The sequence below is a fragment of the Tursiops truncatus genome, chromosome 16, assembly GCF_011762595.2.
Source record: "Tursiops truncatus isolate mTurTru1 chromosome 16, mTurTru1.mat.Y, whole genome shotgun sequence".
NCBI classification, from domain to species: Eukaryota; Metazoa; Chordata; class Mammalia; order Artiodactyla; family Delphinidae; genus Tursiops; species Tursiops truncatus.
This window is the reverse complement of record NC_047049.1, coordinates 11,035,817-11,054,756: the sequence shown is the minus strand read 5'-3', so window position 1 is coordinate 11,054,756 and position 18,940 is coordinate 11,035,817. Positions and strand designations below refer to the sequence as shown.

General features: G+C 39.7%; 1 protein-coding gene across 10 annotated transcripts in view; it reads left to right on the top strand.

The window, feature by feature from the left end:
- SEC23IP (SEC23 interacting protein) overlaps positions 1-18,940 on the top strand; it is a 95,410-nt gene that overhangs the window by 34,112 nt on the left and 42,358 nt on the right. For 4 of the 10 annotated variants that reach the window (XR_012326875.1, XR_012326872.1, XR_012326874.1 and 1 more), the window contains exons 14-18: positions 112-267; positions 653-755; positions 2,054-2,239; positions 2,917-3,079; positions 3,902-4,003. Coding sequence is in view for 5 of the 10 variants with exons in the window: in XM_019940128.3 (XP_019795687.1) it covers positions 112-267; positions 653-755; positions 2,054-2,239; positions 2,917-3,079; positions 3,902-3,983 (690 nt within the window). In the remaining 5 variants the exon portion in view is untranslated. Of the gene's footprint in view, positions 1-111; positions 268-652; positions 756-2,053; positions 2,240-2,916; positions 3,080-3,901; positions 4,004-10,721; positions 12,252-16,287; positions 17,939-18,940 lie in introns of those variants that run through there. The other 6 variants (XM_073793892.1, XM_019940126.3, XR_004522412.2 and 3 more) reach the window with 5 other exon arrangements.

The following is an 18,940-nucleotide window of genomic DNA, read 5'->3' as shown; positions in this document are numbered from 1 at the left end:
TCAGCTATATTGGGATGCTTTTAATTAAGTGCAGTTCCAGTTTGAACTTTTGAATTTTGTATTACATGACATTGGAATGACCATCTTTCATTGTTTTCTGATCCTTTCTAGGTTTCTGTTGTTTACAACTCCTTAGACTTTGAACCAGAGATTTTCTTTGCCTTGGGATCTCCAATTGGTATGTTTCTCACTATTCGAGGAGTGGATAGTATAGATGAGAACTACAGGCTTCCTACCTGCAAAGGGTTCTTCAATATTTATCATCCAGTGAGTGAACTGCATTTACTTCTATTTTGAAGAAGACGAAGCGCCAGTCCTCTTTATCCTAATAGATTCTCAGATTCTTATTTCTTAGGAATTAATACTGATTTTGATTTTGTACAACTCAGCTCTCTGACCTAAAAAATACAGTCTGATACTTTCCGATAAACTTTTCTACCAAAAAGACTTTGTTCAAGGAAATAATTTTCTTGCTTTGCTTGCCAAGTAATTTTACCCGCAAACTTGGAAGTCTTCTTATAATTACCAGTATTTGAATAAGGTGTGAAAAGAAAACCAAAATCTCTGGTTTGCCAGATACCTGTTTTCTCACTCAACTAAGATATATAACTCAAAACAGCTTTTCATAGATTTCTAATTCTTCTATTTGTAGCTTGATCCAGTGGCATATAGATTAGAACCTATGATTGTACCAGATTTGGACCTAAAAGCAGTTCTCATTCCGCATCACAAAGGCAGAAAAAGACTTCATTTAGGTAAAAAACAAATACTATAAAAACTTGTTTCCTTCCTGTCATTTTGTAATCTGTCATTTGTAATGAATTGTGTCCTTCCTGTCATTTGTAATGAGTTACGAAAATTTTAACACTAAGTTCTTATTTATTTAAATGCCTACATTGTTCAGAACATGTTTACTAATTATTTGCAGGAGCTGTAAAGTTATGAATGAGTTCCTTCTCCTTAATGATTTCTCCTTGATAACATTCTAATTGTTGACATAATAAGGAATGGAGAAAGTTGGTAATAAAGTGATGAGGTGCATAGAATTTGGTTATAGTTTTTGGAATTGGGAAGCAAAGTAACTTTTGAACTAATGACCAAACCATCAAGAAATAAAAATTTGATGATAAGTCAAGCAAGCTGTTTTTTCCTTGCTAACTAAACAAACTTTTCCTATTAAAAAAATTCATTAAACAAAATGGATTGATAATAATTCCAAGTAAGGTTTAGGTTTCTTTTATGCCTGCTAATGGTGTATAGTACTTCTTATCCATAGGTTTAAAAGAAGGAACAGTGATCATGCCCTCTTATTTAAAATATCTTTCTTTTTTTTTCTAACGTTGCACCATGCTTTATAAACACAATTAACTCTTTTGAGTTAAATGAGAAATTTGATACGCTAAGACTATGAATTCATGTATTTTTTATTAGACAAAAGCAGAAAAGGTGAAGGGGCAGGAGTTCCTTCATTTTTAAATTAGAAGTTTAAATTGTGGTTATATCAGAATCTCAAATTCTCAAAACCATTTCACCAATACGTATTAGAAAAACAATCATCTTTTTAATATTGTGGGCCCATTTTTTAACTTACAGTAAAAATAAAGCACATAAATGTGCTTATTACATTTTTATGGTATTTGAACTCCTTTTTTTTTGGTGAGAGGAAATGTATAGGTTTAGGCTGGATCAAGTTTAGTTGTTAAAAAAAAATGACAATAAGACTCCTCAAAACATTTTAATACATTGGAAGTTCTTGGCTGAGAAACTCCATATATTTGACATTTAAGAGAAGAGTAGGAAGATATATGGGAATATATGTATATGTATAACTGATTCACTTTGTTAAAAGCAGAAACTGACACACCATTTTAAAGCAATTATACTCTAATAAAGATGTCAAAAAAATTAAATAAAAAATAAAATAATAATTAAAAAAAAGAAAGAGAAGAGTAAGAGGTCTTATCCTGTCTGAGAACAGTATAACTTTTAATTTTTGTGGTGCAGAATTTAACCCAGTAACTAATAACTTGATATGTCATCTTAATCTCTTTAGAGTTGAAAGAAAGTCTCTCTCGTATGGGATCTGATTTGAAGCAGGGTTTCATTAGCTCTCTGAAAAGTGCTTGGCAGACATTAAATGAGTTTGCCCGTGCTCATACCTCTTCAACTCAGCTGCAAGAAGAATTGGAGAAGGTAGCCAATCAAATCAAAGAAGAAGAAGAAAAGCAAGTAGTTGAAGGTAAATTTGACATTTGAGTCATTTTCCAGTACAAATATTATTTGTGAACATAGCACACATAAATTATTTGATGATGGTTTTCCATTGTAGTCTTTTTTGTTGAAGTGTAGAGGCTCTTCCTATAAAGGAAAATCAGGATAAACTGTACTTCAGAATGCATGTCATCCTTTTTTTTTTTTTTATAGGTTTTGGGCTCATAGTTGCTGAACTTTTTACCCTGCAGGCTTAAAATTTTGTTGAGATTCATAAGGCCAGAGTGGAATGTTAGAGTTGAGAACTAAGTTAGTATTCAGGCATCTGAATGACCCCCTGTGAGAAATGTTCTCCTGGTACTGTGTCTGACTGTACTGTGTCGTTGTAGACTATACACGTAATGTCAGGTCGTTGTGCCGTGATGTTTTTGATTCTTTCAGATTCTAATTCTAGTTCCTTTCTTTCTACAACGCTCTCTCACCCCTTTTCTTCAAAACTTCTGTCGGCTCGTTGGCTCTTTCTCCTCTGTCTCGGGGAACCAGCCCCTCTTCCCCTGGCTCTTTGGAGGAATGGGAAGTGAGCCTGGTAGTTCCCCAGGTTGCTACGTGTGTCAAGCAATATTCTCTTGAGCCCAGAAGGTCAGCTAAAGTCAAAGGATAATGATTAAGTGATTGACTTTGATATTGAAATGGTTTAAATTCTAGCAGAAAAGACTGTTGAAAGCCCAGATTTTTCCAAGGATGAGGACTACTTAGGAAAGGTTGGAATGTTAAACGGAGGCCGCCGAATTGACTATGTTCTTCAAGAAAAGCCAATAGAGAGTTTTAATGAATATCTTTTCGCTCTTCAGAGTCACTTATGCTATTGGTAAGTATTTTCATCTTTGATAACATTCACGTGGCCTTTACGTTGCAGCACATACAGCAGTTTTAGTGAGGTTCTTGCTGATTTACCATTTGCAATTTGAATGCCCATATATTCAAAATCAGTATTTTCCCCCTTTAGTTTAGTTATCCACAAGATGGCAGCATGTCATCTGCCTTTGACCAAAGGCCTTTGGTACTTGCACACCGTTTTTGCAGGGATGCCTTTCACAGAATGGGAATGGTAGGGACTTTGAAAGCCATCCTTTTGTGTATCCTCCGTCACCAAGGAGAACTGCAGCACAGCTATTTTGGAGCTGATTGGTATTCATCCAGTTTTTAAGGACAGCTCTGAGATTACACTACTTTATTTTCATTTGCCCTTCTTAGGTAGAATTGAATAAAACCAAAGCTGCATTCTCCATCTTTATGCATAGAGGTTAATTTCTTTCTTTTTTTAAAAAAAATTAATTAATTTATTTTTGGCTGCATCTTCATTGCTGCGTGTGGGCTTTCTTTGTTGGGGTGCATGGGCTTCTCATTGTGGTGGCTTCTCTTGTTGCGGAGCACAGGCTCTAGGCACGCGGGCTTCAGTAGTTGTGGTTCGTGGGCTCAGTAGTTGTGGCTCACGGGCTCTAGGGCGCAGGCTCAGTAGTTGTGGTGCACGGGCTGAGTTGCTCCACAGCATGTGGGATCTTCCCGGACCAGGGCTCGAACCCTTGTCCCCTGAATTGGCAGGCGGATTCTTAACAACTGTGCCGACAGGGAAGTCCTAGAGGTTAATTTCTAATTATCTCTTAAGTAAATGTGCTTTTCTTTGTAATAGGGAATCTGAAGATACTGCCCTGTTATTACTTAAAGAAATTTATCGAACAATGAGCATTAGTCCAGAGCAGCCCCAGCATTGATTGGACTTCGGCTTCACTGTGTGAGTTTATCTTTATTGTGTGTATAAATTCTGAATGTTTCATTCTGAAGCCTCTTTTATGGAGTTGATGTTGACTATAATTTTTTCTTTTTTCTGTTTCCTCTGAGTGTTTTTCTTTCTTTCTTTTTTTTAAAATTCAGAGTAGAGACATTAAGGAACTGAACTCACAATACCTTAAAAAAATAGAGGTTTATTTTTCTTACATAACAGGAAGGGTTCGTCTGTTGAATGATGTCACTAGATCGTTTGCATCTTTTCACCTGCCTGTTGGCTCTTGTTGCCTCGTAGTTATTAGATAGCTCCCATAGTTCTAGATATCACATCTGTGTTCGGGGCATGAAGAAGGTGAGAAAGGGTAGTATGGGTTATATCTATCTATCTTAATTAGGAAAACAGAAGCATCTCCGAAAATTTACTCATGCCTGTTGACTAAGCCTGTGTCACATATCCCATGTCCCCCCTCAACCCCAAACTGCTTGAAAGATTGTAAAGGTTTTATTTTAAGCATTCCCAGTCATTATCAAGGGAAGGAATAGAGAAGGGGTTAAACCTATAATGCATAAACCAACCTGCAAGTTGGCCACACTCTGTAACCTGCCTGTGCTCCTGAGACAGCTGATGCCAGGTTTTCCTCACTAGATTATACATCATTTTAAAAAACAGGTAATGTGTTTTTTAAAAAGAACTTTTATAGCCTTTGATAGAGTGAAATGCAAAGTGGTGAGCTCTAGATTGCTGAAATCAAGTGGTTCCTGGCACTTTTTGGTTTTTTAATCATAAATGATAAGTTCAGTCTTCACCTTCTTATTTTGGAGAGGTAACCACGTTTAGTAGGATTTTCTTAAGAGAAATTTTCCTGTGCATGTCCAATCAAATATGTGTTCATGTCAGAACAAAGGGATCTCATTGACTGTATTGTTCTGCAGCTTGACGTTGTTGATCAGCCGTACAGCTTGCATAGTAGCTTGTGTAGATCTTTTTCATTCTCTTTAATGGCTACATAGGAGTCCATTGTATGGCTGTGCCCCGTCATATTTAGCCAGCTTCCTGTTCATGGATATTTAGGTCATTTCCTAATGTGTATTAGAAAACCTTAACAGAGTAGGTAAGAGGTATAAAAGGCCATTTTGTAATCAGGCTTTTGATACAGTTTTATCAGTTCTCAGCATTTCTGATATTACAATATTAAAATAAACTAAATGTAATGTTTATTACATTTAGTTTATAAAATGTAATGTTTATTACATTTAGTTTATAAAAACACCGGGCGTTTTTAAGAAGAGGAGTGACATAATTTGGTTTATACTTTAGAAAGATTGCTTTGGGTGCTGGGTGGAGGGTGGACTGCTGGGCAGGGATGGAGGGACAACAGGTAAGAGGCTGGTGGTGACTCCGAGTAGGGTTGTAGTGATAGGGATGGTGAAAGATGATTGAACTCAGGTCTAGTGCGGGGGTAGCGATGTCCAGGACTTACAGATGAGTTCAGTGTGGGGAGTGCGGGAAAGAAGAGTTAAGGATGGCCCTTAGGATTTTGATGCGAGCAACTGAGTGGTTGCTGGTACCTTTTCTTGGGAAGGCTTGTTGGGGGAGCAGGGTTTCGGGGGTTGTGGGGATGGAGAGTTGGTAGTGGATGATGTTAGTCTGAAGATAATAATAACCTTAGAATCATCAGCACGTACTTGCCACCTGAAACCAGAAACTGGATGAGGTCACTTAGGAGTGTGTCAGTGGAGAAGAGAGAAGTCTGTGAAGTGAAAGAAAATCCAGGGGCTCGTGGTCTCAGGGAAGCTGAGAGATTGTTTCAAGGAGAGAGCAGTCAGCCATGTGAAATGCCACTGAGAGGTCAAGTAAGAGGAGGACCAAGAATGGGCCACTGGCTTGAAGAGGACATAGGACATCATTGGTGACCTTGACCAAAGCTGTTTTAATACAGCAGAGGCTCAGTGGGCTGAGGGGAGGTAAGGGATCAGAGGAACGAGTTTCGCTGTGAAGGTTAACAGAAATAAGACAGGGACATTTTATGATATTAAGGTGCGTTCGTTTGCTAACGACAGTGATCCAGTATTGAGGGAGAAGTTGAGAATGCAAGAACTAAAGGGGATATTATTGGAGGAAATACTTGAAAAGTCAATGGGGGATAGGGCCAGGGCAGATCGAAGGGTTTTGTCTTAGAAAAAGAGCAGGGCTGCCTCTTCCATGGGACTGGAGGAAGGCCGAGAGTGAGGGCACAGTATGGGTAGTGGGTAACGGTGGTGGTGGGTAGACCGGGGTTCTCTGGCCTCCTGTCCTAAGTGTGTGAGAGTAAGGTCACGGTCAAGGGCTGTGGGAGACGTGAGGAGAGAGGGGAGCAGAAGAACACTCACCTCAGAGTGTGGGGAAAGGGAATTTTCCAGCAAAGTGTGGTAGGATTGTATTGCAGGCTTGAGGGCCCATTCAATATTCTGGTAATAAATTTCAAGTGAGTGCAGTTAGCACGATCGCCTGACTTTTCTCTGGCCATGTGCTGCTACTTGGTTGAGGTGCACAGTAAGAGATAATTGGGTTTACTAGCATTAGGGTTTTGCCGGGTGACCAAGACAGGAGGAGAAAGACAAGGAAGCTAAGGGAGGTGATAGAGACTGAAAAAAGCGAGAGGTCAGTGCAGGATGAGGTCGGAGAATCACAGGAGTGAGGAGTTTCCCAATGGGTGACCCAGAGGTTGGGATGGGAGACGCAAAGTGAGGATCACTGAGGCAACGCTGGGAGGGAGTCACTGTGCCCTGGGATCTGGGTGCTGCGACCCTCTGCTAAACAAGTGCTCTGTGTGCTTCAGAAACCATTAAAAAATTATAAAACGATAGTGCCTCATACAGAAACTAAAGAAAAATGTAGAAAAGAAGCAGCAGAAATCACCTATAATCTTGCTAACTAAAAGTGTTAGAAGTTAATCCTTCTAAGCTTTTTCTAAGTCTTGGTGTATTTCATATATTTTTTTAACATCTTTATTGGAGTATAATTGCTTTACAATGTTGTGTTAGTTTGTGCTTTATAACAACGTGAATCAGCTATACATGTACATATATCCCCATATCTTCTCCCTCTTGCATCTCCCTCCCACCCTCCCTATCCCACCCCTCTAGGTGGTCACAAAGCCCTGAGCTGATCTCCCTGTGCTATGCGGCTGCTTCCCACTAGCTATCTATTTTACGTTTGGTAGTATATATATGTCCATGCCACTCTCTCACTTCGTCCCAGCTTACCCTTCCCCCTCCCTGTGTCTTCAAGTCCGTTCTCTATTCCTGTCCTGCCCCTAGGTTCTTCAGAACCATTTTTCTTTTTTTAGATTCCATATATATGTGTTAGCATACAGTATTTGTTTTTCTCTTTCTGACTTACTTCACTCTGTATGACAGTCTCTAGGTCCATCCACCTCATCGGTGTATTTCATATTATTTGCTATTTTGTAGCCTGTTTTTTTCCACTTGCGAGTATATTGTATAGTTTTTCCACCTCAGCCTACAACATGGGTGTGTGTATATTTACCATTTTTATTTGTTTTTCTGAGTGGGTTATACATACAGTTGGTTCAGCTTTTATTTATTTATTTTTTAGGAAGAGACTCTTCCTTTTTTTAAAAAATATATATATTTATTTAGGCTGCGCTGAGTCTTAGTTGCAGCATGCGGACCCTTAGTTGCGGCATGCAGGCAGGATCTAGTTCCCCCACCAGGGATCGAACCTGTGCCCCCTGCATTGGGAGCGTGGAGTCTTACCCACTGGAACACCAGTCTTACCCACTGGAACACCAGGTCCCTGGTTCACCTTTTAGAAGTGACAGAAGAGAGGGCCCTTCCTTTTACACTTCTTCCCCAGTGTCCCTACCCGGAGGCAACCAGCGTTCCAAGTTTTGTGTATCCTTCCAGACATCTGCTAACACATACATGATTTTTTCCTTTTTAAAAGACAAATACTAGCAAAATAAGACACGCTTCTTATGTTTGTATCTTTGAGATTTTCCCATATCCATCCACCCATCCATCCACCCACCCATCATCTATGCATCATTCGCTGAGCACCTTACCTACTGCCAGGTACTAGTGTCTAGGCCCCGGGGTTCACAGCAGCGGACCAAACAGTCTCTGCCCTCAAGGATCTTCTTTCCTCTGGGGGAGGACAGACTGTAAATAAACAATGGCAGTGTGCCGGATGGTTAAAAATAGAGCAGCAGGAAAAGGGCAAGAGGGAGTGCATTTGGGATGGGAACAAGTTGCTGTTGTATAAAATGGCAAGGGACATTCTCACTGATAGAATGTCATTTGAGCAAGTGAGCCAGGTGGATATCTGGGGGAGGAAGATCATCTCAGGCAGAAAGAATATATATCAGAACAAAAGAGCCGCCTTATTCTTTTCAGGGATTGTGTAGTATTCCATTGACTGTTACACCGTAATTTGTTTAACTGTCCCTTACCGATGGGCATATAGGTTATCTAATCTTTTACTAGTATGAACAGTGCTTCAGAGATACATGGATATTTAATAGTTGCATTATATTTCATTTTATAGTTCTATTTATTAAAATCCTTAATTTATCTACCACTCTTGCACATTTAGGTGATTTTCCAACTTTTCACTGTTATAAATAATTCTGACATGTAGTTGTACATACTTTCTGCACATCTCTGACTGTTTGCTTGGCATAAATTCCTAGACGTAGCGTTGTTAGATCTAAGGATAGTCACATTTTTAAAAGGCTTTTGATCTGTATTTGTTGTAAAGTTGCATTTCAGGAAGGTTGCTGAAGTTTCATAGCGGCCGTCCATATAAGTGCTGCACCCTTTTGCCCACACTGGGTGTTACTGGTTTTTTTAAAAGTTTTGCTAATTTGATAGCTAGAAATTATTATATCATTGTTTTATTTTGCATTTCTATTACTAGAAATTGAGCATGAAATTGAGCATGTTTAATGTATTTAATTGGCCATTTCTTCTTTTGTCAGTTGCCAGTTTTTGACCTTTGTACATTTTTCTGGCAGTGTGGGGTGGGGTATTTCTGTTTCTGGTTGATTTATAATTATGACAGTTAAGGGTATTAACCTTTGGTCATTGCAAATTTTTTTTCCAGTTTGACATTTGCCCTTTATTTTTATGCTTTGGGTTTTTGAGGGGTGGGGTGGGGAGCATGTTTTAAAAATATGTAGGCCAGTCTTTTAAGATTAATTATTATTTAGATAATTATATTTATTCTCTTTTAGTTCTTATATGGTTTTGTTTTTTCATCTAACTTTATAGGTTAGAAGGATATGGTATAGAGAGGGATTGAACTTTTTTCTTAAATAGTTAATCTCTTTTGTCTGTGCCATATATTGAACAGTGTACCCTTTTGTCGTTGGCTTGATGTTTTTATCATGTGCTATTATTGTTTGACCTTTTTTTAATCATATGCCCAATATTTGTTTTCTTGGCTTTCTGACATCTCTTCTATTGAGTTATTTATCTGCCTACCAGAGAAATAAGTGATGTATCTGATTTCATATTATGTATTTTCCACATTTTAGCATCTTTAAATATGGAGTGCATCTTAAAAATCAGCTGTTGCCTTAATGGAAGTTGAGTTCTCCCTGAGAGGGTTTGAGTTTTCTTCTGCTAGTCACTTGGGGGCACTATCAGTCTGAGTCTGTTGAAGCTAATATCTCTGCTTGAGGTTTTCTTGGCCTTTGCTGGTAGTGTGAACTCAGAGCACAGAATTTGTAGGCAGGTTGGGGTGGAGGTACCAGTGCAAATATCAAGGAATTATTTCCCCCTCTTCCTGTTGTCAAGGAAGTGGTATGCAGGCTTCTTTGCCTTCTCTTCTGGAGGAAGCGTTGTTACTATTATTTTTTTAACCCCTCATTGAGGCTGTTGCCATTTGGTATCCCCACTTTTTGTGAGGGTCTCTGTCTGCTTTTAGATTCCATACCCTGGACATCTTTTCTTTGCATGGTACATAAAACAATATTGCATCTTACAATTGATGCTGTCTTAGAATCAGTGAAAGTTTTGAATATCTGGCAGTGCAAGTTCTTGGTATACTATGTTCTTGGCTATTATTCCAAATGAATTTTGAAATGATTTACGTTCCCCTGACATTCTCTCTGCACAAAACAAAGCAAAACAAACTCCAAACAGTAGTATTCCTGCCTGGGACTATGATACATCTGATATGAAAAATTAAGAACCTTTTATTTCACACATGATTTGTTCACTGTAATTGTTTTACTTCTTATACGTGGTTGTGAAATTTAGGCAAGAAGTTAGTTCCCAATGTTATCCTGGTACTATAAAATAATTAATTTAAAATATTAACAATCCTTCTATACTTGGTTCATTCAAGCATAGACAATTTTGCTGAAGAATTTTTTTCTGCCCTTTAGCCCTTTTTAGGATTGTTCTTTAAAAAGCCTCATATTAACCCAACAGATAATTCACTTCCTATTTTGTATTTTATTTTCTATACTCATTTTGTTATGAAGGTTATCAGGCTAGTTTATCTCACCAAACACTCCCTGATGCCCTTTCATCCCTCCAGAAGGCCTGTCTGAGGACTTGTGCTCGCAGGCTCTTCTTCAGAGGCAGTTTGCAGTGTTTGTTTGGCACTTGACAGTGTGTTTGTTTTTTTACTTCAGAAAGGAACGACAGTGCATTATTGTTTTACTACTATAAGTTTGTAAAGCTGACCGAGGATTCTTTTTCTTCTTTTAAAGACATTCTTGTCTTTACAGAAAGTTGCAGTATAAATTACATTGCTGAGAAAATCCTCAGAGGACATCCCCAGTCTGCTCCTGTGATGGATGACAGAAATGTGATTCACCGACAGTTACTCTGCTGTAATTCTCAGATGTAGGGCTTCATTTGAAAGAAAACATACAGAACAAAAAGACAGTGAAATAAATCAGTACCACATTTGGGCTGTATAGATGAGAAAAAGAAATTATTAAAATGATGCAGTTAAAAACTCCTCAGATCAGTTTAGTTGTACAGTTGTCAAAGTAATATGTGATATCAATGAAGAAATATTTGTAGCATGCAGACGGTTGTTTCTGTTTCTTAAAAAACTATTGTCAGTGGGCTATTGAACTTGCATTTTTTTTTTTAATTAATGTAGTATGTTCTATGGACTTCTTGAGAAACTATAATAATACAGTTTTTTAAAAATTTATGTTCTACTTTAAATGTGAATTATAGTTCTGAGCTGCTTTTATGCGGGGTCATTTATATCTGTTAGCGGAAGTAACCAAGATCACTTCTATTCCAAGCTGAACTGCTGTCTTTAAGAAGCCTTCCAGGCTGTTGCTGAGAGCAGAGCTGTGGAAGGAAGTGAGATGCTCCGCACTTCACAGAAGACTTGTGAAGTGCTCTCCCAGCATCATTGCCACCAGCAGTGGGGAGCAAATGAGAAGTTTTTCCATTTGTCATCTAAGGTAGCTGTGCAGTCGCCTCATTGCTAAAGTTCCAATCAATATGAGAACCACAGTAGAATTTTTTTGGATTTTGGTTTTTTTGCTTTGTATTCATTTCACTTCTACCAAAGTATTTGAAAGTATGAACTGTATTGGCTTTAGACTATAACTATTTCATGAAAAGACTGTTCTGTGATATTTTACTTCGTTTTACTGTAACTTCAAATTATCTAGATATTTTCCTAATACTACGTGGAAATGCTGGTTTTCTTTTGTTATGCAGTAGGAACATTTTACACTGTTTACATAGTTCTCATGGAACATAGAATTTTTTGAAAGCCACATATGATACACATTTTTTGTGTATATATTCTAGTTAGTGTGAATAAAACAGTAACATCAATGCATTTTTTTAAAGCAGAGAACGTCTGTATTCTTCTTGTCTTCCTTAAAAGTACTCCTGTGAGTTCAGTGGTCATTTACTCTTCATTGTGAACACCTGCTCTGTAGTTAATACATAGCTGTAGCATTTGCTCCTAATAATTAGGACAGAATTCGGACAGTAGAGTTTTTGAGCTGCAGGTGACCCCAGACAGCATATATTCCAATCACCTCATTATGCAGCCGACGACACTAAATGCCTTTCTCAGGCTGCTGGGTGGCAGATCTGGGCTGGAATACAGTTTCACTGACTCCCTTTTGGCCTTCATTTCTCTACACCAGTGCTATTACCTCCCGATTTCTTCTTAACTTCCCCAAACTGATGAAATAAAGAAAAATAAGGGTTATTTATGTATATTTTAATAAAATCCAGTTTGATTTTTCAACTTACAACTGGTTTTGTCTGTATTATTCAGCCTGTATCTTCTGAATATTGGGCAGAGGGGAAGAAACACTTGAACCAGTGTCCATAGTAGAAACGTGTACCAGCTCAGTTTTAGGAATCTTGTGATTTTAACACCTGGGAAAATATAAAATAGAATTTTAGAAGGTAACTCTGCTGTGGACAGTTTATATCACTCTTCAATTTCTTAAAAAAAACAACCAAAACCAAAGCCAAAACAGTAATAGGTCTGAGGGCAGAGTCTGTATTTATTAGCGTACTGTTCACTGTTGTGAACACCATGCCTACCACAGAGTTGTCACAAAGGAAGGCACTTTCCAAATATTTGTTGAATAAAACAATTTTAAAAATCAGAAATAGAATTAAATATTTATAGACCTTAGAATGGCCATTCAGGTCAGTGGTTTGCAAACGTTTAAAAAGTAGCTGAACCCTTTTCAAATTTCAGTATATAAACTATAGATGAGAGCATAGCCGCTGAGTAAAGCTTGACCTCCTTTTTCCCAGTAGCTCGTCGCCTCCTGGGACCCTCCTACCCAGCCCTAACCTGGATTAATGCCCTCATCTTCCTCAGATGAGGAAAGTCAAGTCGCTGGTTATTCTGAAATTGTTTTCTGTGCAGAGTTTGGGACTAAAGTTAAAAAGCATCAGTGTCTGAAACTGAAGGTCAAAGAGTCGTCGTAAAACCAATGAGGTCAGCCTGGGCCTGGTTTGGTAATGTGGCCATAACGAGAGGAAACTCCTTTCCAAGTCTGATGGGCCTGTGTGGTTCATGAATCCACCAGATAAGGATTTTTCTCAAAACCAGAGTGTGATTATAGTAGAAGGACTTAACAGATTATATTGATTTTTGACGTAAGTATGTTATTGGAAAGGTGTGCTCTACGTAGACCCTTGAAAATGAGGACATTAGAGCATAGATACCACTACTCTGTCAGGGAGGATCATATATGCAGAATAGCAGCTCACAATACTATAAATAGCGTGCTGGAGATCAGGACTGTCCCGGAAATTCCAGAGTGGTTGATCTTGGTATATTACCGTTGTTTCAGGTTTTTATGACTTGAGGTGTCATACCTTAGTGCTGAGCCTTAGTGTTTACCGAGCAACGTTCTGGTGGTGACTTGTTTCCCATGTAGATTTTGCCATCTGGGAACAGGGTGAATTGAGCTGCAGACACTGAATGTTCTGGTTTTCCTCCAAGTTAATGGGTCTCATTGTAGCAATAATTACCAGTCAGTATGAGTTAGTTCCCCAGGGCGGGTCCTCTAAGGTGAGTTGATAGAATTCATTTCTTTACAGCTGAGGTGCTGACACGGCATTCCTGCTGTTGTCTGTCTCCCTGCAAAGCGCTGGATGGACTGTCACTTGACTTGTCTCCTTGATATTTGTATAAGACTTGCAACAGGTTGTCAGTCTTGTCCTGTTATTTCACCCCTAAAGTGAGCTTACCAAAAACTTGACAGCATGTTGAAGAGCTCTGGTGCCCACCTGCCTTTGTGTCCAAGCTCTCTACCTTTTCTTAGCTGTGGGTCCCGTGCAAGATTGTTTTCCTCTAACCTCTCGGCAAAGTGTTTCTGATTTTTGGTCAGTTTCCTCTTTCATGAAATTCCTCAACCTCATAGAGTTATTGTGAGGCTTAAATGAAAATATGAGTGAAGATCACATAGCGATGCTGGGTACATAGTAAGCACTCAGAACATTAGCTAACTGTCACTACTGCTACTCTTTTTATCACGACCACTCAGGTTCAGGGAAGACCCACGTCTTTGTTGCTAGGTCACTGCCACTTCCAGTCCTCCCTGGGTTGCAGTTGGCCAGGTCTCTTGTCCCTGAGAGCTGCCAGAGAGGGCTGAGCATCCTTCACAGAGGCCCAGGTGTCTGCAGGTGACTGGAAGGGAGGACAGGAGTTGTGGAGCCAGTCGGGGCGGGCGCGGGGGGATGGTAATGCTCATGTGGCTGTCTTCACACAGATCAGTGGGACTCTTGGAGAGCAACTTTGAGTAACTTCTACATGCCTTGATTCTCTAAGTTCCTTTTGGGATAAGGATCCAGAAAACATGTTTGTCTTCCTAAATTCTGCCTTCTTTTCACCCTGGTATTTATTTTCCTGCTTTAAACATCAACGCTATTGCAGGTTTCCCCAAACCTATCAGCCCCACAGAACTCTGAGAATGACTTTATGTTGTTGTTGACACTAGTGGGCGCTCGTGAGATAGTGCAGCCTCTCCATTTAGTGCTTCCTTTTTTCAGTCTCAAAGCAAGTGAAACACGTTTGGGCAGTATTCACACTTAATATGACAGTAAACTATCACAATATGTGTCCAATATAGGAAACTTACAGCGACCTGTAAACTAGACCAGGGATTAGCAAGGACGCATCCGTGAGAAAGTAGGCAGTGCTGCGTATTTGCTAGGGGGTGAGCTGCAGTTCAGGTTCATGGACAGGTGGAATTGGTGTACCTGGGATGACCCACCATGTTTTTCTTTCATTTCTTATATTAAAGAGTGACTTTGAAAGGTTTTATTGTGGAAATTTTCAAATACTCAAAAGTGTGGAGAATGGGTAGTGAATCCCCCTGTCTGTACCCCTCCCCTAGCCTCAGTAGGGGTGCCAGGGTTGGCCTCTCTGTAACTTAAAAGACAGGTAAGCAGGGGCAACCAGGGACAAGGTGGGAAAGAAGGTGCATTCAAGAGGTGGAAAGACCTGAGGTGGGAAACAGCATCACCTGTTGGGGCAACTGGACGAGATTAAGTTGTTCATGAAACACAAAAAGGGCTGTTTGAATGTGTTGAGAATGGTTTTCATTAAAGTTGTTTTAAAGACAACATTTCTTGTGGTGCCTTTTCTTTCTGTTAAGTCACTTAATAGCATTCACTCTTGTTGAAAGGAGCATGGTTTGGACTATTGGGAAGTGCTTACTACCAACTAAGAGGCATTCCTTTCCTGTGCCCCTCAAAGCCTGTGCTCAGCTGTATCTCTGAGACTCGTTTGCTTCTCTTTCCCAGGAGGTGAAAAGGTGTTTTGAACAGCACTTCTGACTCCTGAAGAAACTTCAGGTGGTAGTTCTCTGAATGTTACTCCCTGGAATAGAACGGGGGAGGGGAACTCGTGCTTTTGGGGTGTCAGTTGTGTTTTGGGCACTGTGCAAGCTCTTTCATGTAATCTTTACAGAACCCCCATGGAGGTAGGTTTGTTCTCCCCATTTTACAGATGAGAGAACTGAAGCTCATAGAAGCTAGCCATCTTGCCAGGGCCACTCAGGTAATGGCAGGGGAGAATAAAGTACGCTTAAGCCTCAAAAATAAAGGGAAACCTCTACTATAGAAAGATGCTTGCAGATTGACTGTCTGCCTCTTTCTGGAAACACCTAGGCAGTCACAACACTGCTCCCCACCCCCCAGCTTGTTTTTTCACAAGCAAAAGCATTTTCAAAGGATAACCTTTGAAAGAAAAAGATAAGTTTTAGGAGATGTAGATTATAATTTGCTCTGTTGTTTTTGCCTGAAGTGCTTTTTTTTTTTTTTATGTGGGGCGTAAAACCTCGTGTTAATGAAGATTCCCCAATATTGGTCTAAACAGGACCTAGATGTTTGCTACCCTTTGAACTGAAAAGGAAGGGATAAACGCAAAAATGGTCTTTTGTCCTTACAAAAGAGTGTTTGTAGACGTGTCCTAGCTTGTGTGCCCTCCTGAGGGTCTCAGTGAACACCCCAGGTTTTATTGTTTCTCTGGGGTTGGTTCTCCATTCTCACTGCCATCACCCCGGCTTTCCTTAAGCCTAGGCAGCCGAGACACCGTCCTAACTCTGCAGTCCATCCTGAATCCTCTGCCCTCCCAGCTTGTCCTCAGAAGCCGTCTCCAGCTCCCTTCTACCTCTGGGTGGCTTTCCCTGGTTCAGAATTTCCTGTCCTCCCTGCTCTGCCTCCCCAGCCTCTCTCCGGCCTTGCCTGCTGCTCCCTCTGTATGAACCAAGCTGGTCATTCATCCTCCCAAATTTGCTCTTCCATTATCATCCTTTCCAGATGCTGCAGCAGACCAGAACCTCGGGCTCCCGCCTTTTCCGCAAAGCCTCCACCCTCCAGAAACCCTGAGTGGGCCTGCTTCCTCTGTACCAGTGCCGCTCAGTGATGTTCAATTGACATTTGTTTTACCCTGGTTTGGTCTCAGGTGTCTTAACTCAAAAAGCACTGTTCAACAGGGGAAAACGACTAACGGAATTCCATTCTCTGCCCTCAAAGGGAGGCAAACCCCGAGGGCACAGAAATGCGAGTAAGAACCCCATTTCCATCCTCTTCCCTGACACCTACAGCTTCTGCCACGCTGTCCTCAACCTGCACCCCTCCCCAAACACAGTGAGAACGTGAGAGAGTTTCTCATAGTTAAACCTGGACCCTCGCGGACATCCATTAGGTAAGAGGAAGGCACCTGCATGAGTAGATTTCAGCAAGCAGCTGGCGACGGAGGGAGATGCCCATTTCTAAACGTGCAGTTACCTGGCAAGGTGTCCTTTTTAGGCTGGAAGTTCACTTTCACCTTAAGGATCTGTATTTAATGTTTTTTGTTCCTCCGAATAAAAAAGAACAAAGCTTTCCCAGTGGAAAGATACATATAAAATCCACCCCCACCCCCTCATCTTGTGTCAAAATACTTAGTTTCTTCAAATAATACCCATGATAGCTTTTACTAGACAGGCTTCCAGAAATTCTTAATTTGCCAGTTTTGAAGTAGCTTTTCTGTCATTAGAAGTTCTCGTTAGAACTTCTTTAGGTCATGTTTGCATCAGGTGCATGAAAGGGAGAGATTTTGTTATTCAGCATTTGGGTAGGCAAACTCTTCAGTCTTATATTGGAAACATACAGTTGTAATAGGAAGTTACTTTTTTTTTTTGAGACTATACCTCATATCTTTTAGCTCAAATACTTTTCATTTAACTTCTTTCAAAATTCATTTTCTGATGCCATTTTTCATTTTCCAACAAATTTCAGAATCAAGCCCTCGCCGTCTCCACATTGTTTCCTCTTTCCCAAATCAGTTTTGTCAACCCCTGAATCTCTAGTAGGGCCGTGGTCTTCGGATGACTGTATATGATTCTCTCCCTCTTTCATGACTTCTTATTGCCTGGGGCCTGTGGAGTTTTATTCTCTATAAAATGACAATATTTTGCCAACTGAAAATTATAGTTTACCTCGACTGTTGTCAAATCTGATGAGTTTTGAATTGATGGGTTTGAGCCTCAGTCTCCTCCAGAAGAAGTACGTAAAGATGAAGGTTTCTGAATCCTCGGTGTCTCCAGTCCAACATGTGCTGCTGATCTGCAGAGAATTAAATCTAGTCTGCTGGCTGGATTGTAGAGTCATGTCTGTCACCACTTTCTTTGGAACTGAAAGAGGAACATCAAGGGACTTCCCTGGTGGCACAGTGGTTAAGAATCCGCCTGCCAGTGCAGCAGACACGGGTTTGAGCCCTGGTCTGGAAAGATCCCACATGCTGTGGAGCAACGAAGCCCGTGCACCTCAACTACTGAGCCTGCACTCTAGAGCCCGTGAGCCACAGCTACTGAGCCCGTGTGCCACAACTGCTGAGCCCATGCACTACAACTAGTGAAGCCTGTGCGCCTAGAGCCCGTCTTCGGCAACAAGAGAAGCCACTGCAATGGATAAATAAATAAATAAGTAAATAAATAAAATTTAAATGAAAAAATGTGAAAACTGTTTTTTTTTTTTAAAAAAAAGGAACATCACATCTACTCTTGGCATATCTTAAAATTCCGGAAAGAGCTTTCTTGAATTGCAGGAGTGATCGTGTGCAGTAAGCTGGAACTAAATTCCCATTTGCCAGGCCCCAAAGGGAAATGAATATTTAAAGAAGTTTTCATTTTATGGATGTTGTTTAGTTTTGTATAGTTCAGATCCCAGCCAACTTTAAAGTAGTTAGTTTTTATCTTATTTTACTTTGCTTTTGAATTTTATTTTATATTTCATTTTGACTGAAAGTGTCACATCTAAAGAAAAGTCACAGTTTTTCATAAAGTGGATTTAGAATGGCAAAGTAGAGAAAAAGATCAATTTTTCTTAAAATTGCTTTAAGGTAAAAAATATTTTACAAAAATGAAAGTGTGTATGCGTTAATTTCTGTAACCAATATGTGTGTTAACAGGATATTTAGCTAAAGTTTTCATTTCACATTAATCAATTTCACATTTCTATTTTTGTGTCTAGAGTTAAGTCTCCCACCCTGTTTAGCTATGGAAGGAATTGCTTCACAGATTTTCTTTGATGAACTTAAAAAATATGAAAAGGACACAAACAGATAATTCACTGAAACAGAACAAAACAAGCCAGTACACTTGAAATAAAATGTTCATCCTTGTGACTTATCTCAAAAATACAAATTAAAATATAAAAGGGGGGACTTTTTTTAACTGCTCATACTGGCAAGTGAACAAAACAAAACAAAACAAAAGGATGGGCCCACGGCTTCATACATTGCTAGCAGGAATATCAATTGCTTGTTCTTTTCCAGAAGACAATTTGTTGTAGTGTGTATCAAGAGCCTTAAAATGGTCTGCACCTTTTAACCCAGTAATTTTACTTTGAGAAATAGTCTTAAAAAAATAGACAAAGATTTATATACACTGGATTGTTCATCATGGGAGAGTTAAAGAGTGAAAATCTG